The sequence below is a fragment of the Larimichthys crocea genome, chromosome XIV, assembly GCF_000972845.2.
Source record: "Larimichthys crocea isolate SSNF chromosome XIV, L_crocea_2.0, whole genome shotgun sequence".
Lineage (NCBI taxonomy): Eukaryota > Metazoa > Chordata > Actinopteri > Sciaenidae > Larimichthys > Larimichthys crocea.
The window spans coordinates 12071239-12095535 of NC_040024.1; the positions used below are offsets into that span (position 1 = coordinate 12071239).

Sequence of the window (24297 nt, forward strand, 5' to 3'; positions counted from 1 at the left end):
TGAGCAGGTTGGTCCGTTGCTGCGATACGTTAACATGTCCGCCATATTGGATGTGGCAGATCTGCCCGTAAACTAATACAAACAGGGCCGGTTTTAGCTGTGGGCAATGTGGGCGACCGCCCAGGGCGCAGTCTCCGTGAGGGCTTTAAGTTAATGCCTCTTATACACCCATTCACACACACACACTAATATATCTGGGAAACAAAGCTCTACTTTGCCACATCCAAAATGGCGGCCGCCACCGGAAGTAAACAAAACCGCGTTAATTGCGTTAATTTTTTTTAACGCGTTAATTCTTTAAAATTAATCGACAAAATTAACGCGTTAATTTTGACAGCACTAATATGTATACATTCTTTATACATCAAACACATTCTTTATATATCTGAATGCGTTCTTTATATATCTGATTCAGAACCGTAAGAACGATGAAGCATCCTACGAGAAGATGCTGCGACTGAGGAGAGAATTCAGTCGGACTGTCACCATCCTGGAGATGATCAAGAGGAGGGAAAAGTCCAAGAGGGAGCTGCTGCACCTCACACTGGAGGTGGTGGAGAGGAGGTGAGCGGAGGAGGTGAAGAGTAGGGGGGAGGCAATGAGATGTGGTGAGGAGGATCTGTGGTGTCGGTTTTCATTGGTGGTTCATAAAACGAGACTCGTTATGTGTGTATATTTATATAACTCTACAGATGTTAATGAGTTTCATAGATAACCCTTCAGAGTTAATGAGTTTCATAGATAAGTCTACAGATGTTAATGAGTTTCATAGATAAGTCTACAGATGTTAATGAGTTTCATGGATAACTACAGATGTTAATGAGTTTCATGATAAGTCTACAGATGTTAATGAGTTTCATGATAAGTCTACAGATGTTAATGAGTTTAATGATAACTCTACAGATGTTAATGAGTTTCATAGATAACTCTACAGATGTTAATGAGTTTCATAGATAACTCTACAGATGTGAATGAGTCCATAGATAACTCCAGATGTTATATAGTTTCATGAAAGTCTACAGATGTTAAGGTTTCATGATACTAAGATGTTAATGAGTTTCATGATGAACTCTGATACAGATGTTAATGAGTTTTCAGGATAACTCTACAGTGTTAATGAGTTTCATGATAACTCTAACAGTTATGTTAAGGTGTTTTCATGATAACCTACCAGATGTTAATGAGTTTCATGGATATAACTACAGAATGTTAAGAGTTTTCATGGATAACTACAGATGTTAATGAGTTTCATGGATAACTACAGATGTTAATGCAGTTTTCATGGATAACTCACGATGTTAATGAGTTTCCATGGAGAACTCTACGATGTTAATAGTTTCATGATACATCTATCAGATGTTAATGAGTTTCATAGATAACCAGATGTTTAATGAGTTTTTCATAGATAACTCCAGGGTTAATGAGTGTTCATGATAAGTCTACAGATGTTACTGAGTTTTCATGGATAACTACAGATGTTAATGAGTTTCATGGATAACTACAGATGTTAATGAGTTTCTAGATAACTACAGATGTTAATGAGTTTCATGATACTCCTACAGATGTTAAATGAGTTTCATGATAACTCTACAGATGTTAATGAGTTTTCATGATAACTCTACAGATGTTAATGAAGTTTCATAGATAACTCTACAGAATGTTAATGAGTTTCATGATAACTCTACAGATGTTAATGAGTTTCATGATAACTCTACAGATGTTAATGAGTTTCATGGATAACTACAGATGTTAATGAGTTTCATGGATAACTACAGATGTTAATGAGTTTCATGGATAACTACAGATGTTAATGAGTTTTATCGATCATGGATAACTACATGATGTTAATGAGTTTTCATGGATAACTACAGATGTTAATGAGTTTCAGGGATAACATACAGATGTATGAGTTCATGGAAACTCACAGATGTTAATTGAGTTTCATGGATAACTACAGATGTTAATGAGTTTCATAGATAACTCTACAGATGTTAATGAGTTTCATAGATAACTCTACAGATGTTAATGAGTTTCATAGATAACTCTACAGATGTTAATGAGTCTCATAGATAACTCCAGATGTTAATGAGTTTCATGATAAGTCTACAGATGTTAATGAGTTTCATGGATAACTACAGATGTTAATGAGTTTCATAGATAACTACAGATGTTAATGAGTTTCATGATAACTCTACAGATGTTAATGAGTTTCATGATAACTCTACAGATGTTAATGAGTTTCATAGATAACTCTACAGATGTTAATGAGTTTCATGATAACTCTACAGATGTTAATGAGTTTCATGATAACTACAGATGTTAATGAGTTTCATGGATAACTACAGATGTTAATGAGTTTCATGGATAACAGACAAGCTGTTGACCAAACCTGATGTGGAAATGAGTGAAATGATGTGACTTGATGTGACCAGCAGGAGGCGGTACAGGTGTGGGCACTGACAGTTGGATGTGTTGTGTGTGTGTGTTCAGGTATCAGATGGGAGATTTCAGTGGAGATGCTCTCAGAGAAGTGTCTCTCCCTCTACTGGAGAAACCAGCGTACTGCACTGCAGTTAGTCTGAACAACAACAACAACAGACACAGAACTGACATCAAGGCTAAGGTACTGACTCTTATGTACATCTATATACATACAACTGTCTGAACTGTATGTACGTCTGCAACTGTCGGTATGTCCAAATGTCCGTCTGTAGATCTCTGTCTGTCTGTAACTGTCTGTCTATAACTGTCTGTATGTAATTGTCTGTCTGTGACTGTCTGTAACTGTACAGACTTGTATGAACAGACTCATCAGCAACTCATTGATCAGGGTTAGACTCTTATTTGGTGTTGCTGCAGTAGGCAGGATTTGAACTCGATCCATGTCTCTATGTTTCAGATGTATAAGAAGCAGGACTCCATCAGAGACGAAATTCCCTTCGACCCAATCGGACCAAAGAAGAAGAACATAAGGCGGGAGCGTTTGTATCCTCCACAGAGACGTCCCGGTCGACCCCCTGGTCCGTTCACCGTCAACAAGGCCGACATCAAACAGTACGATTTCCACAGCTCTGGAGAGGAAGACAGTCCACCTCCACCGCTGGTCAGTACTGCATACTACACAGACCACCTCCACCACTGGTCAGCAACATGTCATTATACTACACAGTACTGCACAGTACTACATACTACTGCACAGTCCACCTCCACCACTGGTCAGCATCTGTGTCATGTCAATATATTACACAATACTGCAAAGCACTGTATACTACAGAGTACTGTGATCAAATACTGTGATGAAAATACTACAGAATACCACACAGAATACTACACAGAATACCACATACTGTACTGTGATTTGATGTCTCGTGTCTTTTTTCAGTCTCCTCCGTCTTCAGCGGATGAAGAAAATAATCCTGATGGAATATTTGCGTTCAGGAGAAAATCTGGATGTCAGTACCTGTCTGTAAGTCTGGACTCTCTGTACAACACGAAGTACCTGGACATGAAGTACATGCGTGTACATGGGGGCTCAGGAGTTAGAGAGAGAGTTAGAGCAGGTCTTCCAGCAATCAGATGACCAGCAGTTTACTTACATGTCGAAGATACTGAACTCCAAACTGCTCCTGAAGGCTGAACCGTGTGTGTGAGAGAATTGTTAGCTTCTCAAACTCATGAGCAGTTGGGAGCTGTAGTGTAAAAGAGCTTTATGTGGTCGTCTAGAAAGGAGATATATCTCCTTTCTAGACGACCTGAGAGAGAGAGATGCACAATAGTACAGTCCGTTTACCATGAAGTACCTGTACATGAAATATCCAGTCTAGATCCAGTCCTCCATGTTATCTATTTGAAGACCGTTTGTGTGATTTGTTTAGTTTAGTTTATTTCGAACATGTGCGGGTAACACAACAAAGTGAACTGATTTGTGTTTTCCTTCAGAGTCACCTTCAGTACTTCTAAAGCTTTCTTCAGGGCTTTTTAATAGTAATAGTCAATAATTATCAGTAATAACAATATTGATCAATAATAGTTAATAATAATTGAGCTGTTTGTGTGTTTGTTTCTGCAGCCCTGTATGGAACATGCAGGTGGAGTGGATCATCCACAGCTTGTCTCTCAGCGTCTCCATCACTCTTTGACTGAACTGACGCTGCTGCCTCATTGGACAGGACTGGGCCGACGCAGGATAGGACGAGGCGGCAGGTAAACACCGGCCTGAAGGTTGGCGGTCCAATCAGATCAAACTCCTCCTTTCTTCTCAGCGAGTTCAAAGAGTTTTAACACTTTTCTTTGTTGGGCTCATAGTTAGTTAACGGACCGTCATCACAGAGCAGCTACTGCTCTGTAAACTTAACAAACAGCCTGAAAATGACAAAACTAACAGATGAAACAGTCGTCAAGCTGTTCCTCTGTCAACACGGCAAAACTTGTCTGTAAACACAACTTCAGTCCTGTGAAACAGATGTTTTATCATTGAACTGGATGTTTACACGTCTGCAGTTATCTATGAAAGATGACTGACCCACCTGCTGCTCCTCAGACGATGAACCACTCAAAATGAAACCAAAAGAGACATTTTCCAGTCAGTCACAGCAGTCAGTTGAACATGTGAACAATTTTTATACATAAAGACTTGATTAATTTATTTAAATTAATCCTATTAAAGCTGAAACTTTTTCTGCGTCTCTCTAATCAGGATAATCTTGGACAGAGCCTCGACAAGTCTGGATCCAGTACTGAAGCAGATGGACTCCCTAACACAACCACTCTGCAGGACCAGTACCAGTACCTGCCTCCTCAATGACCCAGAAAAACTGGAGCAGAAACCCTCCCTGACCTCAGGAAACACGACCCCCTCCCTGACTGAAGTCCTGTATAACATTCAGACCTTGAGGAGGTTCTGCTACAGACCCAGACCAGTTCAGGACCAGAGAGGGGGAGGCAGAAGGATCACAGGGTCCTCTGTGGAGGACAGCCGACTCACTCGCTGTCTGTCACCTGGATCAGGTAAGTTATCAGGCCTGTAGATCACTGTTAGAGCATTTTCTCTTTTTAGGCGACACCAACCTAACTTATTACTTTGTCATTTAAAAAAAAACACCTGCACTCAATTTCCAGCCCACAACTAAACAATTAACCTGACAGGTAAGGTACACCTGTCACTGCCCTATGAACTGTAAGGTACACACCACCAACAGGACAACAGGAGAAAAAAACAAATAAGTAATGAAAGACTGAAGCATGATTCAAGTTCAGAATGTCATCCAGAACGCGTCACGTCATCAGACAATCTCATCTGAGGTCTGAGGAGGCCTTGACCAGTGAGGGAGCAACACAATATTAATCAAGTCATTTAAATGTTATGGCTGAATAGTGTGTGTGTGTGTGTGTGTGTGTGTGTGTGTGTGTGTGTGAGAGCAGGTGGCATCACAGAGGAGCAGTATCACTGTCATCATCAGCAACTGGTCCAGATGCAGAAACAACAGCTGGAACTACAGAACAACATGTCTTTATATAGGCACCCTGCACTGCACCAAACACAGGTAACATGTATATAATGTATACATAATGTATATAGTGTACAAATGTGTGTGTGTGTGTGTGTGTGTGTGTATATGTATATATATATATATATATATATATATATATATATATATATATGACGGACACTGCTTTAGCGTGCATTCAGACAGGATCAGATGTTGTGGCCAGTAGTAGCAGGTGTGTTTCTGTGGGCGTGTCTTTCTCTGATTATTAACAGCTTTATCAAGGCCGGAGCTTGCTCACTGTTATTATTACTCTCTGTCTGTCTGCCTGTCTCTCTCTCTCTCTATCTGTCTGCCTGTCTCGCTCTCGCTCGCTCTCTGTCTGTCTGTGTCTCTGTTTGCCTGTCTGTCTGTCTGCCTCTCTCTCTAATCATCATCATCATCATGTAAAAAGCAGTCAAGTAGATCTGTACAGAGAAATCTAAAACATAAGAGTGAGTTTATTTATCAGACTGTTTATACACCTGTCTGATGTATGGCATGTTCTGATTGGTTGTCTTTGCTGTCTGGTTCTCTGAATAATACTTGTCTTGGTATCCTGGTCTCAACTGTAGTCCACCAGGTCCAGTTCGAAGACTTTGGACTCAGCTCGGGCTCAATTTGCAGCCTCTGCTGTGATCAGCGCTCCTCCACCTCATGGTCACGTGAACTGCGAGAACAAACCCTACAAGACCAGCATCAACGGAGTCCACCACTCTTCAGGTGAGCTGTACAACCTAACCTAACCCTTTATTAACTCCGATGGACCCTTGGTAGCATATGACATGAGACGCGTGAGAGTACGCTGACCGTAAGACAGGACTGAAGGCAGACATGTAGAAACCAAGTTAAATGTCTGAATGAATACATTAGTGGTGTCTGGTGTATATTTTGGAATAATTTGGGACTTGCAGATTGAAACATGTGCCATCATGTGGTTAGCAACATGACTCTCAGATGGCCTTCAGATATCAACAAACATTTCTTCATCTTTAACTCCTCCTCTTCCTCAGGTCCCTCCAGGCCTCCGTACTCTTCCTCCTCGTCTCTCAGCAGGTTGGGGTTCTCCTCCTCTTCCTCCCCTCAGTCCCTTCCCAACCAGAGAAGCCAGGTGGGAGCCGTCTCCCCTGCCCACTCCCACGCCGCTCGACCCTCCGCACCCCCAACGTCTGCCTTAAAGCTTGCCACTGTCGCCGCCAGCCTCGACCGCGTGCCCAAAGTTTCCACCGCCAGGTAAATATACACCTGTCCAGGTGAAACATGCACCTATCCACGTAATCTACATATAGTGTCTTTGAGGATGTACGAACCCCAGCACTGCTCCCTTTCCTCCTTCACCTGTCCCTTCTATTTCAAGGAGGCCTATCAAACATCAGAAATGTTTAGTCTGGTCCCACCTGAAGTCTAACCTGAAATCCTGCATGCACCTCTGATTGGTTGACAGACTTAACCCAGGCATCATGGGATTGATAGTGGATGGCTAACAACATGCTAAGAACACATTTCAACACAGTGTAAACCATGTGGAGGAATCAACCTGACGCTCAAAATTTACTTTCAGTTTCTGTCACCAAAACAAGTTTGGTTTAGTTTAGTTCATTGACTCGTCATTTAAAGAAGAGTCATGTCGTGTTGACAGATGAACAGTTAGTTTGAACAGAAATAAAAACAATGATGTCATGAGTGATGTCATGAGTGATGTCATCACTGATGGGTAATTCTTGTTTTTCCTGACAGAGACTCTCATGAACCGGAGAGACTGTTGAACGGACTGTCAGAGACCACGCTGCCCATGGAGGTCACATAACATCGTCTCCCATCACACCCTGCTCCTCCTCCCATCATGCCCTGCTCCTCCTCAGTGTCTGACCGGTGAATGTGACACGCCGTGACCTCCAGAAGATGATTGCTTCAGAATCAGAACATTTTACTGAGTGGAAATTATTATCATCATTATTATTATTATCGTTGTTGTTGTACAGTTTGTAAATGTCTTTGATGTAAAATAGATTTTGTTTTCATCAGTTTAGTTTCTGAAAATCATGTGACTGCAGAATTGGTTGAGAATAAGTCCTTGCTCTGATTCGTCCATGGTGAGTCTGTATCCTGGCTCTGATTCGTCCATGGCGAGTCTGTATCCTTGCTTTGATTGGTCCATGGCGAGTCTGTATCCTGACTCTGATTGGTTATTTATTTTTTAATGTTTACATTTTGTATTTCTTTCAAATCAGAACTTGAGGCTCGTTTATTTCCCAAAGATGGAATTAATTGAATTTTTCAGATTTAAAGATGTTTTTGTGACGTCAGGATTTATTTGATCTTTTTTAACGAATGTCTTCATGGTCGATTGATCATTTAAAGCCACATGAAAATAAAATATGCATCCTGTAAAAAGAGACGTGGACCTGCAGCTGCAGCAGTTTTTTATATTTTTAAACTCGTCAAACAGAGGCTGATCAGACGTGTGTGAACTGAAGCTCTGACAGGTTTCTGTTGGATTTCTTTTGTCGGTGTGAATCATGTAAAGAAATGTTTGTCGGCTTGTTCACACACTCTGTTCACTCCGTTTGTTTCAGATATAAAATGCTGAGAAATAAAAATGCTTTGACAGACTGACGGCTGGAAAACTTCCTGTTTTTTCTTTGATTGTTTTCAAATGAATCTTATTTCAGTCACAAAAAAGAACCAACGCTCAGAATGTTTACTCAAATACAGTTGAGGTAAATTAATGAATCTGTCACTTATATTAATAACACTATAGACCAGTAACTGTCAGTTTCTTACATTCAGAGAGATCACTGTCATTAGTTGGACTACTGCGTGGGGTTTTCTTCTCAATGTATGAAACATAAGAAAGTAAAAGATTTTTCAAAGTCCACCAACTCATGCATGATCACAGCAGTCTGCGTCTTCATTAAAGTTAATTAATGAAGCTGCCAGTTAAGGACCTGTGAGCGTCTGTTTCCCTAGATACTCTGATGTTCTTGTCCTCTGGTTTAATTAGGCACTGAGGTCTCCTCCTTCTGTCCAGGTTAGAGCCAGTTTGAGTTGCTCTGTGACGTGAATAGTTCACAGCATTGTACGAGATCTTTAATTTCTCAGTACAAGAACAGACGGACACGTTTCAGAAGAAAGTTCTTTGTTTCTGGACATGTTGAGCCTGTAATGGAACCCCCAGCTATTGATGCTGCAGACACTCAGCTAGTCTAAACAAGGCCAGTTTGATTAATGCTTTAATCAGCACAACAGTTTTCAGCTCTGCTGCCATGACTGCAAAACGTGTTTTTAATGTTAGCCATTTAAAATGATCAACTTGGATTTACAAACAGCATACAGTCTGAAAACAGAGTGATGGTTGCTGATAATGGGCCCTGTGTAGATAACCCATTAGAGATCAGCTGTTTGCAGCTATAATAGTCATTTACACTATTTACAATGTCTACAATGTATTTATGATCAATTTTATGTTTTTGTGGTCAAATAATGCTTTTATTTTGAAAACATGGAATTTTCTAAGTGACCCCAAACTTTTGAATGGTAGTGTACGTTTGTGAAAATGAGGTTTGTTTTTGTTACCTTAGAATGACACTGTTATATCTTGGGTTGTCTTCTACAGAGTCTACCATGTTGCATCCAGACAAGCACGACTAAACAGTTCAAATTATTTAATACATGTAAATTTGATAGTTATGATTAGGACTGAAGATGGTCAAAAGATCTAATGCAGTGAAAGTGAAAAATATTCACATATAATATTTTTATAGCACTTTTTAGAAAAAGAACATTTTTGCACCAATATCCCTCGCACTCATTTTTTAATAAACTGACACTGCTCAAAAAATAATAATGCATTCAAATCAATGTTGTCAATTATTGACATATAATAATCCTCCGTAAAAAAAATACAGTTTGCACTTAGTGTATAGAAAATTCTCAAATTTTGTGCTTTTTTATCATGTGGTTTCATATTCCCAAAATGACATTAAAGGGTTGAATTATTTAAGAAATACATGAAAATTTGATCGTTATGATTAGGACTGAAGTTGGTCAAAAGATTTAATGCAGTGAAAGTGAAAAAAAATATTCACATATAATATTTTTATAGCATTTTTTAAATAAAAAAACATGGTTTGCACCGAACAACCGCTCGCACAAACTTTTTTGAGGGGAGCACAAGGGTTAAATATACCTGCAGAACACCAGAGTGAACATCAGCAGTGAAGAGGAGACTCAGGGATGCTGCCCTTCCGGACAGAGTGACAGAGAAAAAGCCAAACCTCAGACTGGACAGTAAAAAGAAAAGATTAAAGCTCAGCTCAGGCTGGAGCTGAAGAAGCAGTCAGCTTATATTTTGTCTGCCATGGAGTGGTCAGCACAATCAGCACATCTCAGCTGTTGAGCTGTTGTGGAGCAGCTTGACCGTATGTTACGTAAGAAGGGCCCATGAAGACAGTCCAACCTGTGGTCGGAGCTTCAGGAAGCATGGGAGGAAGCCTCTTCAGGTCACCTTCAGCTGACAGATGGAGGATTCTTTGATGAAAGTTGATGAAGTTTGAATTATTATTTTATTTAAAAATCACAATTTCTAACCTCATCAGTGGATATGTGTCATATTAATTTTGTCCTATTTCAACTAATTTCTTGAAGGTTTTCATGGAAAACATGGAATCTTCTAAGTGACCCCAAACTTTTGAATGGTAGTGTATATCCCCCAGCCTCTGGAGGGTGGTCGGCTCGGGTCTTCTACCAGAGGTTTGGGAGCTTGACTGTTCTGTGCAGTATCTTAGCTGTTCCTAGGACTGCACACCTCTGGGCAGAGACCTCAGGTGTAGCCACTCCTCCAGTTTGTGGGTCACAGCTCCCATTACCACTGTCACCTTCACTCCTCACATCTTCTCTAACTCCTCTCTCTGATATTTCTCGGTCTTCTCGTGTTCCTTCTTCTTGATAACAGCTTAAATATATAATTCAGTGTTTGAGGTCAGAAAGAGGATTTCTTTGTCTCTTTCTTTGTTTGTCTTCAGAAACGATCAATAAATTAATCGATCAGTTTTTCTTTCTAGAAGCCGGAAGGACTTCATGTCCCAGACTTCCCTGCGGCTCTGGACCTGTGTGAGGTGGGAGTGTTCAGTCAGTCAGTCAGCATCCTGATGGAGAGACAGTGACCGGACTGAAATCTTCCCCGGAGATCTGATCCATTTAACGGCGGGGCTCTGACGAGTGTTTCCAGACCGGACTCTGTGGATCTGAACCGTGTTGACGTGAACCGTCCCGGTCTGTGTCTCTAGTCTGTCTCGTGTCCGTGTTTACCGGACAGTGTCGGTGATGGTGGACGCGGCGGAGTGCGGGGTGTGCGGGGTGAAGGTGATGTGTCGCTTCAGGCCGCTGAACGACGCGGAGCGGAGCCGCGGAGACAAATACATCCCGAAATTTAACGGAGAGGACACGGTGGTGGTGGCGGTGAGTTCTTCCCGAGTCTGTCCGTGAATGCGTGTGTGAAGCCGGTCAACAGGCGGCACACCCTCCGCCGGTCCGTCTGTGCGTCTGTCTGTCTGCAACAATAGAAACACAACAAACCGACACACACCGGAGAGTCCAGTCATCATCAGTTCAAACACACTGATCTTTGTCATGTATATTGTCAGGTACGTAATAAACGTGAGGCTGAAACATCGATCAATTTGGTTTCAGATAACTGCTGATACAAATTCATTCAAATCATTTTCACTGATCAGATGTTATGATCCTAAATGATTTTCATCTTTATAAACTCTGTAATTAAAAATCAGTAAAACAAAATAAAAAACAAAATAAATTTAATTAAAATCAACTGATCATCCGACTGAAGTGACTTCTGTTGGCAGAAGGTGGCGCTGTGATGAGTTCAGGGACTGGTTAGTGAGCTCAGCTCTGTATTAAACTAACGAGGCCACATGAAGTTAGTCTCTTTAATGAGACATTGTTAACTCGACATAAAGACAAAGTTTGTTTTTTAATCTTTGACAAACTTTTCTGTTAAACTCTTCACAACAAAAGAGCCAATCACAAACAACGATTAATTATCTTTAATTAAAGTCAAATGTTTAATGAACACATGAAGTCAGTTTGAAGTATTAATGGATGAATTTCTGCTTCATGTAAACATCAGTGAATCAGACCTGATGAATGGATGAACATTCAAGTTTTCAGCTTCATGAAAGGGTTGAATAACAGAGTTCATTATTTGTTACAAATAGTGAACATTTATTCAACATTAATTCAACATTAATTAGACATAGACAGACTCTATTGTCATCCAACTGCACATTTAAAATGTACATTTGAGCGATAAAACAAGAGACACAGTAATAACAATATAAATATATATAAAATAGAATAAAATATAAAAGAAAGAATAAAATTGTGACTTATAAATTGACAATATGAATAGTGCAAATAGAGTTAACAGAATTATCAGTATCACTGTAAGCCAGTCCATGCAGAGGTTTGAAAGGACCACAGTGTCTGTGATCTGCACCCCCAGGAATTTGGTGCTGCTGGGACGTCACTTAGCTCAGTTGGTAGAGCAGCCGCCCTGTGTGTGAAGGCTCAGTCCTTGTTGCGGAAGCCCAGGGTTCGAATCTGACCTGCGTCTCTTTCCCGCATGTCATTCCCCGTCTCTCTCTCCCTGCATTCCTGTCACTCTTCAGCTGTCTCTGTCAGAAAAAAGGCCGGCCCCACTGCTCCATATTTGATGAGGAGGGGGGTGATTTTTCCTGAAGTCAACAACGATCTTTTGTTTTGCTGACACAACTGTTATAATTAGTTATACATTAATTAAACATTAATTAAACATTAATTATACATTCATTAAACATTAATTATACATTAATTATACATTAATTATACATTAATTAAACATTAATTATGCCCTCATCATGACGAGTAAATGAGTAAATCAGATTCAGGTTTACGTTGTGGCAACATTCAGTGTCCACAAACTTCTGGCCACAAAACAGGTTTGACTGAAGCTTTGATTCAGCTGCTGCAAAGTCTCATGGGAAATATTCTGTCTCCATGACAGTGAGGGTGAAGGCCGCCACACGTCATGTGACCAACAGCAGGCCGTCAATATGTGGCCAGGAGCCACACACACACACACACACACACACACACACACACACACACCTATAAAGAAGAATATACAGTATGGTTGTGTGTGTGTGTGTGTGTGTTCTGCATCACTGAGCAGCCGTCATCTTTCTTTCCTCTGATTTGTTCAGTCTTGTCTGTTGGGATGCAGTTACCATGACGATTGCATCTTAAAGAGAAGAGAGACGACCTGTTGATGTCACATCGTGTGACAAATATAACAAATTGGTCGATTAATCAGCTGACTGATTGCAACTCTGTCATGTCACTTCCTCCTCCATCACAGTGAATCTGTTTAACAGCTGAAATGATTTTATTAAAATAATAATTAAGAATCATTTTTTATGAAATCAAAGAAAAGAACAGTTTGCATTTCAGACACAACATAAGATGTAGACATTTATAATTATTTATTATCATTAATAATTAATTTATTATTGTTTATATAAAAAATTATTATGTTGATATTTCCAAACTTTCAGAATAAAGTGACTCTGACCAGCAGACATTTGAAGAAACTGTGACATTTTCAATTCAGGCTGACTGTGAATGTGTGGACGCTGATAAAACCATCAAACTGTCCTCAGATCAGTTAAATGTCAGCAGATTACAGCCTGGGACAGGAACAGGAAGCTGTCTTTTCACATTAAAGGTCTCCTTTTATTCAGCACAAACTGGAAGTACAAAAACACATGAAAATATCAAAATCTTTAGTGTTCATTGGTGAAAATATAAACATTTACACATAAAACATGTTTAATATTTCATCACAGTACAAAGACTTTTATTTTGATGGTGTGGTTCCTGTGTTTCAGGGGAAGCCGTATGTGTTTGACAGAGTCCTCCCTCCAAACACTGAACAGGTTCAGGTATATGACACCTGTGCCAGACAGATCGTTAAAGGTTAGTCCACCTCATTATTGACCCACCCTGCCTGCCTGTCTGTCTGCCTGTCTGTCTGTCTGTCTGTCTGTCTGTCTGTCTGTCTGTCTGTCTGCCTGCCTGCGTTATAACACCAAAGTCATATGTTATAACACGATAAAGTGATAACATGAATGTGGTGTGTGTTACAGATGTGTTGGGTGGATATAATGGGACCATCTTTGCTTACGGTCAGACATCATCTGGAAAGACTCACACCATGGAGGTCAGCCTGATTCATTTTAATTTTGAATTAATTTTAATAAATACATTTAGAATAACACACCTTAATGTTGACAATAACAGGGGAGGGGAGGATAGATTTTTATTTTTTTAAATGTTTGTATGTTAAACTTTCCAGGGAAACCTGCATGACCCACGTCTGATGGGAATCATCCCTCGTATCGCGAGAGACATCTTTGACCATATCTACTCCATGGACGAGAACCTGGAGTTTCACATTAAGGTGACGATGTCATCATGAAATCATTGTTCATATGTTGTTTATGACTTTTATATTCACAATACTCTAAATCTGACATCTGTCACTCCCTGTACAGATTGAAGCCCTTAGAGGAAAATGTTCTTTGTGACTTTGGGCTATACAATTAAAATCTGATTTAATTTAATTTGATTCATCATGTATTTATATTTATTAATTATTTTTGCATGATATTTAGCTTAATCTTTTTCATAATTATATTTGAAGTGTTGAGTCCTCCACAGTAAACAAAGACTTAAATCTGTTCTGTGATCCGACGTCCTGCAGAGAAACCAGTGAAGCATTCACTGACTCACCTTCTCTCCATATGTTTACTGTTCACCAGCTGGTCCTTTTTTGATATTAAGAGTACAACATGTATAAATCCCATGTAACATACAATAACCGTGTAATCATCATGTGTATTTACAGTTTACATGCAGATTTGAGGATCATATTATAAACAGAATAAATTAACATGTCATTACTACATACATGATATTCATAATAAAATGTGTCTGTTCTTCTCTGCAGGTCTCTTATTTTGAAATCTATCTGGATAAAATCAGAGACTTACTTGATGGTGATGATCATATTTAACATTTTTATATATTTATGATTTAAAGTGTTGATGAACCTTCTGATGGATATGTTTCATGTTTCAGTGTCTAAGACAAACTTGGCTGTCCACGAGGACAAAAACAGAGTTCCCTTTGTCAAGGTATCGAAATATTTACTACATGAAGAATCATTCATGTCTACATATACTTACTGTAGTATCACTGTCAGTACTGCAGTATCAGTACTGTAGTTTTAGTACTGTAAGTACTGTAATGTCAGTGCTTTGTTGATGTGTACTTCCTGTCAGGGCTGCACGGAGCGTTTTGTTTCCAGTCCTGATGAGGTCATGGACGTCATCGATGAGGGAAAAGCAAACAGACATGTTGCCGTCACCAGTGAGTCTCTGCGTGTACTACTCATATTACTGTACTACTAGTAGCATTATTACTACTTACTCTACGACTATAATAATTGTCAGTGAAGTTGTCAAAAAGCTTCTTTTGTTACCCGTGTTCAATCCGGAGAAATTAAGACCTCATTACATTTTAATAGTCTTTAATCATCTTCAACAGATGCTTGATACGTTCCCACCGTTTCTTCATATTCTGTCTGAAATAAAATAAAAATATTTTGCTCACTGAGTTCATATTAACAGATAGTGTAATTAATACTGTGGTATGAAGAGTATTGAGAAGTATTTCTTTGTTTCTGCAGACATGAATGAGCACAGCTCTCGCAGTCACAGTATTTTTCTGATCAACATCAAGCAGGAGAACGTGGAGACAGAGACGAAACTGTCAGGCAAACTTTACCTGGTCGACCTGGCAGGCAGTGAGAAGGTCACACTGCTCCATCACACTTTAATGTTCACGTAACATTTTTGAAATCATTAAACATTTTCAGGTGTCACATAAAAATATGGAGTTTATCTAAAAAGAAATAATCTAATCTAATTATGAATGCTGATTAAATTGTGATGGGATTGATCTTTAATTCTTTGGCAAGGTTGTTCATGTTTTCTTTTATATATTGCTGTTCTGCTTCAGGTGAGTAAAACGGGAGCAGAAGGCGCTGTGTTGGACGAAGCTAAGAACATCAACAAGTCTCTTTCTGCTCTCGGAAATGTCATCGCTGCTCTGAGTGAAGGAACGGTGAGTCCAAACAAATGTTTGTTAAACAGAATTAAACATTTAAAACTGATCATTTATCAATCTGTGATGTTATTTTCTTCAATATTAATGTGTAAACGAATGTTCACCTCTCATGCATAATAATAATAATAATAATAACAATAATGACTGTCTGATTAATTTCCTTGAGGATCGATGAGTTTTGGAATGAACATGAACTCATGAAGCGTGAATAAAAATAAAAAAACATCACATGTTTAATAATTCTTAAAGACTTTGATTTGGTCAGATTACAGTCCCATCCTGTAGTAAACTGTGAAGGACCTGGAGCATGACCCAGGCTTGTGGGCTCCAGGCGGCCATAACTTGATTAAATTGTCATGTCCCTGACAGTATTATGACCCAGAGGTGATGTGGACTAACTGTAGGAAAGTCACCATCATTAGCTAACATAATTCTAGCGAACATGTCATTGTCTTGAGCTGAAATATGCAAAACTTCATATGTTCCATAGGAACTTCCTCTTTGATTCAGTTTGACAATGGATTTTATTGTTGTGTTCATCTGGTTTGTCATGTATTTATAGAAAACCCACGTCCCATACAGAGACAGTAAGATGACTCGGATCCTGCAGGACTCACTGGGAGGGAACTGTCGAACCACCATCATCATCTGCTGCTCTCCATCTGTTTACAACGAGGCTGAAACCAAGTCCACCCTCATGTTTGGACAGAGGTACTGTTCTCGTTCCAAAAGCACATCATTTTAACTCTCTTTATTGACAAGGTTTGGGTTTGGACCACATGACCATAGACCTGCCAGGAGGTTCTGTCCTACCTGACCCTGAGCCATGTAAACCATCTGCTTCACCTGACACCATCATGATCTCTCCTTTCAAACAGTTTGCTCCATCTGTTCATGCTGAATAAACATATATTTAAACTATATTCATTGAAGAGAATCAAAAGTTTTCCTTTTATACATTTTCAAATATAAAACTATTTACACTTTGGTTAAATATATGCAGCATGTCCAGTATTAGTGTTTAAATTCATTGCTCTGTGTGTGTGTGTGTGTGTGTGTGCGTGTGTGTGTGTGTGTGTGTGTGATGCATTAAACATCCTTTTACTGGATGTAGATGGTTGAAGGAGTTCACCTTGGAAGTATTACCACATTATGCATAATTGCTGCACCAATAACGGTCACTGTGTTTGTATCAAGATGTTTGCATGGACTAAAGGTTCTCAGGTTGGAGTGAGGTAGTTGTACAGATTTCTACAGATGTCTGTCACATCTCACACATCATAATGACCATCAGTACGTTTATCCATCATCAACAGCACACAGTGTTTGTGAAAACCACTCCCTGTGTTGTTTTTGTGTTTTAGAGCTAAAACCATAAAGAACACGGTGTCTGTAAACTTGGAGCTGACGGCTGAGGAGTGGAAGAAGAAGTATGAGAAGGAGAAAGAGAAGAGCAGGAGTCTGAACATCACAATCCAGAAACTGGAGAATGAGCTGAAACGTTGGCGGAAAGGTAAACTGAAAAAATAATTCATGTTACAAAGGTGATTATCAGGAACATGATTGACCAAAGCAGCACATCGCACCCCAGACGGACAGTGATTTATTTGTATCTGTCATGACTAATAAAGCTCACTATGTTTAGGTTGTCTTGTGTCAATGTTGTCTTGTCATTTCCTGTTTTATTTTGAAAGATAACTCTCCTCTCGTTTCAGGTCAGTTGCCCTTCCTCACGTGTCACGGGTCTGATTGTTTCCACCTCTTTCCTATTACCCTGTGTATATATTGTCTGCGTCTCCCTTTGTCTGTTGCCAGTTCGTCTTGTCCTTTGTGTCTTCATAGGGTTTCCCTCCCTTGAGTGTTTTTTTGTTTTCTTAGAGTATTTAGTGTTTTCCTCCCAGTGAGTGATTTTCTGTTGTACTTTGATAATAAAATATTTTGTTTATTTTTTACTTTGTCTCCTGAGTCGTGCATTTGGGTTCAAGCTTTGTTCCAGCCGTGACAGTATCAGCTGTTTACCTGTATGATCAGCTTTTCCCCATTTGTTTCAAGAGCTTTTACAGAGTTTATTTGTAGCTAATAGGTGAGCTGCTAAGCTGTGAAGCTGTGCTTCAGTTTTCCAGGGAAAACCAAAAAAATGAAAAGGTTTTCTCTGAGTTTTCCAGAGAATATTTGCTAGTTGAGCCTTTTTTATCTTGACCAGGTGAGTCTGTACCTGTGGAGGAGCAGCTGAGCAACAAAACCAAGAAAAGCAACAGTGATGCGACAGCAGTGATTGACAGCTTGGCCCCACTCCCCGTCTCTCTCTCAGATGAAGAGAAGACACAATATGAGACGCTTATCACTAACCTTTACCATCAGCTGGATGACAAGGTGAGATTTACCTAATATTATCTGGACTATGAGTCTCCCCTCTATCATCATGTGATTGCAGGTGAGGCTTACCTGTAGTATCACCTGTTCTATCTGAGTCTGTGAAACATTAAACATCTGCTGACTTATGTTTAAGGATGATGAAATCAACCAGCACAGTCAGACAGCCGAAAAACTCAAACAGCAGCTGATCGATCAAGATGAGGTGAGTCTTACCTAAACGTTAAACTCCTCATCTGGATGTTAAACGTCCTCACCTGAATGTTAAATCTCACCTGATCATCAAACCTCCTCGTATTACAGTTGTTGGTGTCAAGCCGTCAGGACTATGAGCGTCTACAGGAGGAGTTATCACGTCTGCAGAGGGACAGTGACTCAGCCAAAGAAGAGGTGAAGGAAGTGCTGCAGGCATTGGAGGAGCTTGCTGTTAACTACGACCACAAGAGCCAAGAGGTGGAGAACAAGAATCGCTGCAACGAACAGCTGAATGAGGAGCTCGCACACAAGACTGTGAGTCAACATAAAGAAACAAGGGTCAGGAAAGTAGGACGATGTTTGGATAGGATGGTAGGATCATGTAATGAAAAGACGATGTGATGGTAGGACAATGATGAAAGGACGATGTGAGGATAGGACGAAGTGATGTTGTGATCCTCTTTGTCTCTTTGCTTGTTTCCAGGTGAATCTGGAGGCTGTTCAGAGGGAGTTGTCCACCCTGCAGGACATCAGTTCTCATCATAAGAAGAGGTCTGCAGAGATTGTCAGTCTGCTGCTCAGAGACCTCAGTGACATTGGCAGCATCCTCGGTACCACCGACCTGAAAGCTGTAAGACTGATACTCTACTGTTCCCATCACATTTCCCTCATCATACTCTGCCAGTAATACTCATTTCATTATTTATTCATTAAATTACACTAAATTTTATTAAATTATTAAATAAAAGTCATTAAGACACCCAGTATCACTGCCAAGATTACACAGGTTTGTCTGTTCAAGATATTTCATTTTCTATCGTGATAAAGAACAGAAACCAGCAATAATTTTAATGTTTAAAAGAGAAGTTCAGCTTAAGTGACTTCTGCCATGAATTCCCACTGATCACCAGAGAGAGCCACAAGGTAGTAAAATGTGTTTCCCTCCTCAGATGACAGAGGTGAGTGGCGTGATGGAGGAGGAGTTCACCACCGCTCGTCTCTACATCAGTAAGATGAAGTCGGAGGTCAAATCTCTGGTGAACCGCAGCAAACAGCTGGAGGTCAACCTGACAGAGAACATCTGCAAGATGGAGGCCAGCGAGAAGGAGCTCAGCACCTGTCAGCTGCTCGTGTCACAGGTAACACGTTAAATAAGATGGACTTCGTTACACGGATACACAGAACAAATATTTTGGTCTAAGGGTTTCACATGGAGTAAATGTTTACTACATGTAAACAAAGTGTAGTCGGGTGTTTGTCATGATTAACATTAATTAACTTTATTTTAATTGTTGCGTGTTTATGTCATGATTAGTATTAATTGACTTTATTTTAATTGTCCTGTTAATGCTGAAGCTCCAGGTGAAGATTGTGTCTCTGACAGACGACCTGCAGAAGGTGGAGCAGAAGAAAAGGAAACTGGAGGAGAGTCAGGACGCTCTAATGGAGGAGGTTGCCAAACTCCATGCTCAAGGTCAGACAGTGTCACCATGGTTACAGGAAATGCTGCTCTCTAATTGTCTTGCATCTCTCTGTTAAACAGAAGACATAATGTCTTTGTTCAGGTCAAATGCACGAGGTGACGGTGATGGACAAAGAGAAAGAACACATGAGCAGACTGAAGGATGCTGTTGAGATGAAGGTGAACGTCATTTGGTCCAACTGATTCAGAACAGAGCATTCTAAAAACAAAGTTCTAACTGATCACATGATTTATCGCCTGTTCAACCACATTCAGAGACCTCTGGAGAAATCTGGTGTTCCTGTTGTAGGTAAATGAAGTGTTCCTGTTGTAGGTAAATGAAGTGCACATGTTGTAGGTAAATGAAGTGTTCCTGTTGTAGGTAAATGAAGTGTTCCTGTTGTAGGTAAATGAAGTGCTCCTGTTGTAGGTAAATGAAGTGTTCCTGTTGTTGGTAAATGAAGTGCTCCTGTTGTAGGTAAATTAAGTGTTCCTGTTGTAGGTAAATGAAGTGCTCCTTTTGTAGGTAAATGAAGTGTTCCTGTTGTAGGTAAATGAAGTGTTCCTGTTGTGTGTGTTCTGTAGAGAACCCTGGAAGAACAGATGGAGAACCACAGAGAGGTTCATCACAAACAGCTGAGTCGCCTTCGTGATGAGATTGAGCAGAAGCAGAGAAATGCTGACCAACTCAAAGAGTGCGTTATTGATTATAAGAAGTGATAAATGACTGATTGTTTGATCTTAATTAACTTTTTTGTGTGTGTGTGACACTTCATTTTTCAGCTTTAGTCCATAAACCCCTGTCATAGTTTATTTTTTCTTGGTGTGTGATCAGTTAAAGAGCTGTCTGAGATACACCTGTATCTGAATACATGTTTTGTGGTTTCAGCATGAATCAGGCTCTGCAGCTGGAGAACAGGAAGCTTCAGTCGGACTTTGACAAACTAAAGACTGAGGATCAGAACAAAGACCAGAAACTCCAGAAACTGCAGTAAGTTTGTCCTTTTCTGCTCGCTGTTCACATCCTCAGGTCTGTTTAAACATCAGTCAGCTCACCTGGCACTGCTTTCCTGAGCCGCCACACCTTTCTGTCCTCCATAGTGATTTAGTTGGATCAAGCCATGTAGCTGTAGATCACAACTCACCCCTCCAAAACATCAAAGTCTTGATCTAGATCCAGAGTTCAGTTTGTCTATTCTGGGCTTCTGTAGAAAACTCTGTGGAGGAGGAGCTGTAGATGTAAATGAGTCTGATTTTAATTTGTTAATGAATATTATTATTAATCTGCAAATAGAGAAAAAAGATATATAACAATAATATAAGAATAAAGTAAAATGAGGAACGTGATATTTTAATGTTTGTATGACAGTGCACATACAACATATGTGTAAATCCTGTTCATTTCAGACTTTATGACATGATATGAACTATTTCTCTTTTGTTTCCTTTTTTTTAATGATTACTCACAGCTGCTTGAATAATAATAATTATTGTTTTTATATTTATTATTTTGTTGTGGAGTATGACATGTCATAGCTTTCCTATTGTGCATATTTAATTATATAAATTTAAAATTGTACTGATTTTAATTAATGAACTGAGATTCAGACGACCAGAGAGAAATCAGTCAGAGGGTTTCATTAAATTAGTAGTAATTAAATTAATTTAAATTCTAGTTTCTCTTCAGTATTCTAGCTTAATAATAGTATTATTAATCATATTAATAACTAATTGATTGATTGATTGAGATATATATATCATATTGTCATATCGCTAGATAAATTCAATTGAATTGAAAATTGAATGATCAGTTAGAATGGGTTTGTTCTGGTTCAGGTTCATGAATGAGAAGAGAGAACAGGCCAAAGAGGACCTGAAGGGTCTCGAGGAGACGGTGGTATGTGGATTATTCTTTACATTGATCATGTGATCAGCAGCAGTCATCACAGACCTGAAATCAGATTTATGGAACTGATTTCACTGATTTGATTTGATTGGTTGACTTTTATGTCATCAAACAGGCCAAAGAGCTTCAGACGCTAAACAACCTTCGTAAAGTCTTCATCCAGGACCTCGGAACCCGAGTCAAGAATGTAAGAACCAGTCCAGACACATGTTTGTTGTTTGGTTGACTGACTGACTAATTGAGGTTTTCTTCTTCAGAGTTCAGAGAATGACTGCGACGAGGCTGGTGGCAGTTTGGCCCAGAGACAAAGGATCATCTTTTTAGAAAACAACCTGGAGCAGCTCAGTAAGGTCCACAAACAGGTGAGTGATGAAACCTGTTCACTAAGACACGCCCACCTGCTGCTGGCAGACAGCAGAGATAAATCTGTAATCTGAGTACATTTATTTGAGTACTTAAGCACAATACAGCATATCTGAGCTGATTTTCAGTTCTATGTCAGTTTTATGTAGCTTCACTTCTGCATCCCTGAGGTTTACTCATTTACAGTCATCCGACAGATTAATTACTAGTTACTTTTCAAACCATGTAACTGTAATTTTAAATGTTCATCTTCAGTCTGACAAACACAGAAAGTGAAGATTGAATAGAGGTTGAATATTCTACATACTGTGAATCCTCAGGAGGCAAACTGTGATTTTGGACTCTAAGATCAATAAATTTGATTTGACTTGACAGGCAAACAGCAGACATCACTGTGTGTTCCTTAACCCATGATAGGTAGCTAACCCTAACCCAGGCTTAGTGATTCTGACAGAAAGGGTTCAGTAAATTTATCCTTTGTGTCCTCCAGCTGGTGCGGGACAATGCTGACCTTCGCTGTGAGCTGCCCAAGTTGGAGAAACGTCTGCGGGCCACAGCAGAGCGAGTGAAAGCTCTGGAAGCTGCCCTTAGAGACGCCAAGGAGTCCGCCGTGAGGGACCGCAAACGCTACCAACAGGAAGTGGACCGCATTAAAGAGGCTGTCCGGTCCAAGAACGTCTTCAGGAGAGGACACTCTGCTCAGATAGGTGAGGAAGTGTTTGTTATGGACCACAACAACAAACTTCTTTTTTTTTGTCCCGAGGGGGCACTGCAGAAAAGGGTTCATCCTCTGAGGTGTAAGGAGTTCAGGAGGTGACCAGATCCTCTGGTCCTTGAAGGATCTGCTATGTCAGACTGAACTTGTTTGACTCACCTGTCATCTGTCTCCATGTAGCCAAGCCGATCAGAGCTGGCCACCAGCACCATCAGCACCCGTCCTCTCCATCCGTCAGGCCAACTGTACGAGGAGGGGGGGCGACATGCAGTCCACGTCACCACACCCCACGGCAACAACCATAGCAACAGCAACAACCCCTTCAGAGCCACAGCAAGTAAGCTGAAGGTGAGTCACAGTAACAACGTCATCAAACACAGCAATCTCAACAATCGCAGCAACGTCATCAAACTCAGCAACCACAACAACCACAGTAACATCATCAAACACAGCAACCACAGTACCATCATTTAACACAGCAATCACAACAACCACAGGAATGTCATCAAACTTAGCAACCACACTAACAACATCATCAAACACAGCAACTGCAACAACCACAGCAACATTATCTAACACAGCAACCACAGTAACATTATCTAACACAGCATCCACAGTAACATTATCTAACACAGCAACCACAGTAACATCGTCTAACACAGCATCCACAGTAACATTATCTAACACAGCAACCACAGTAACAACATAATCTAACCCAGCAACCACAACAACCACAGTAATGTCATCTAACACAGCAACGAAAGCAACCAAGTCATCAACCACAGCAATTATGTTATGAAACACAAATACCACAGCAACCACGTTATTAACCACAGCAACCATGCGATCAAAGGTGTATCACTTCCTGTCCCCTCAGGTATTAGACGACTCCGGATCAGTTTCCTTTCTTTGGATTCTCCTGCTCTTCTCACCACTCTGCCTTTACTGGAACCAGATGACTTTCCACCTTAACAGCCATTCCACCTTATCAGCCAACAACTTTCAACTGCCTTACTCTGTCTTTTCTTTTTCTGTCACACCTCATATATTATTTTTACTTTATATTACAGTTTAACCAGTTCGTTATTTTTGTTTCATATTTTACCAAGTTTTTAATTTAATTTAAACATTGATCGTTTGTCAAAAAAAAAAAAAGAATCCGTTTGATGAATGTTTACATGAAGTTAATATTACTATATTCTAATGGTGTAGTGAAAATGTGATATTGTGACAGCTGTGTTACAAACATTGAGACTTTCTGTAAGAAATCAAACCTCAAATTAAGTTTCTTGTAAAATGATGCAAATATCACAACTTTATATCACATTATCATATTTATCATATTAAACTGAATTTTTTCTTCTCATAACATTTTGACATTGCATCATAAAACAAGTCAAATATCATTCAGACTTTACGAGCATCTCTGAATCACTTGAGGTATTTTTGTTATTTCAAATATTTCATGATTTTTTTTGGACTGACTGTTTTATCACAATGATTGTATTTT

At 39.7% G+C, this 24297-nt stretch overlaps 2 protein-coding genes across 2 annotated transcripts in view; both read left to right on the plus strand.

Annotated features, from left to right (window-relative positions):
• The window catches only part of epc2 (enhancer of polycomb homolog 2 (Drosophila)), a 26970-nt gene extending 18829 nt beyond the window's left edge, over positions 1-8141 (plus strand). Inside the window, exons 5-14 of the mRNA XM_010751711.3 lie at positions 416-564; positions 2491-2623; positions 2900-3103; positions 3383-3466; positions 4070-4203; positions 4697-5007; positions 5422-5543; positions 6101-6248; positions 6539-6758; positions 7263-8141. Coding sequence (XP_010750013.1) covers positions 416-564; positions 2491-2623; positions 2900-3103; positions 3383-3466; positions 4070-4203; positions 4697-5007; positions 5422-5543; positions 6101-6248; positions 6539-6758; positions 7263-7332 — 1575 coding nt within the window. The 3' untranslated portion in view covers positions 7333-8141. The remainder of the gene's footprint in view (positions 1-415; positions 565-2490; positions 2624-2899; positions 3104-3382; positions 3467-4069; positions 4204-4696; positions 5008-5421; positions 5544-6100; positions 6249-6538; positions 6759-7262) is intronic.
• A 2511-nt stretch (positions 8142-10652) lies between these two features.
• Positions 10653-23874, plus strand: LOC104935814 (kinesin heavy chain-like). The gene is made up of 26 exons (XM_027287673.1): positions 10653-10985; positions 13472-13559; positions 13730-13803; positions 13939-14043; positions 14593-14641; positions 14724-14779; positions 14927-15014; positions 15334-15458; positions 15666-15770; positions 16336-16484; positions 17138-17286; positions 17977-18146; positions 18283-18351; positions 18450-18656; positions 18826-18972; positions 19292-19480; positions 19698-19815; positions 19907-19983; positions 20389-20498; positions 20693-20794; positions 21640-21700; positions 21825-21896; positions 21967-22071; positions 22563-22779; positions 22968-23135; positions 23665-23874. The coding sequence occupies exons 1-25, from the start codon at positions 10851-10853 to the stop codon at positions 23090-23092; spliced, it is 2892 nt and encodes a 963-aa protein (XP_027143474.1). The 5' UTR covers positions 10653-10850; the 3' UTR covers positions 23093-23135; positions 23665-23874.
• The last annotated feature ends 423 nt before the right edge of the window (positions 23875-24297 follow it).

Excerpts from the sequence above, each read along its gene's own strand:
- LOC104935814 (XM_027287673.1), top strand. The coding sequence starts at position 10,851 with ATGGTGGACGCGGCGGAGTGCGGGGTGTGCGGGGTGAAGGTGATGTGT. Across the intron at positions 20,499-20,692 it reads AATGCTGACCAACTCAAAGA|CATGAATCAGGCTCTGCAGC; the intron begins GTGCGTTATTGA and ends TTGTGGTTTCAG. Across the intron at positions 21,701-21,824 it reads AGGGTCTCGAGGAGACGGTG|GCCAAAGAGCTTCAGACGCT; the intron begins GTATGTGGATTA and ends GTCATCAAACAG.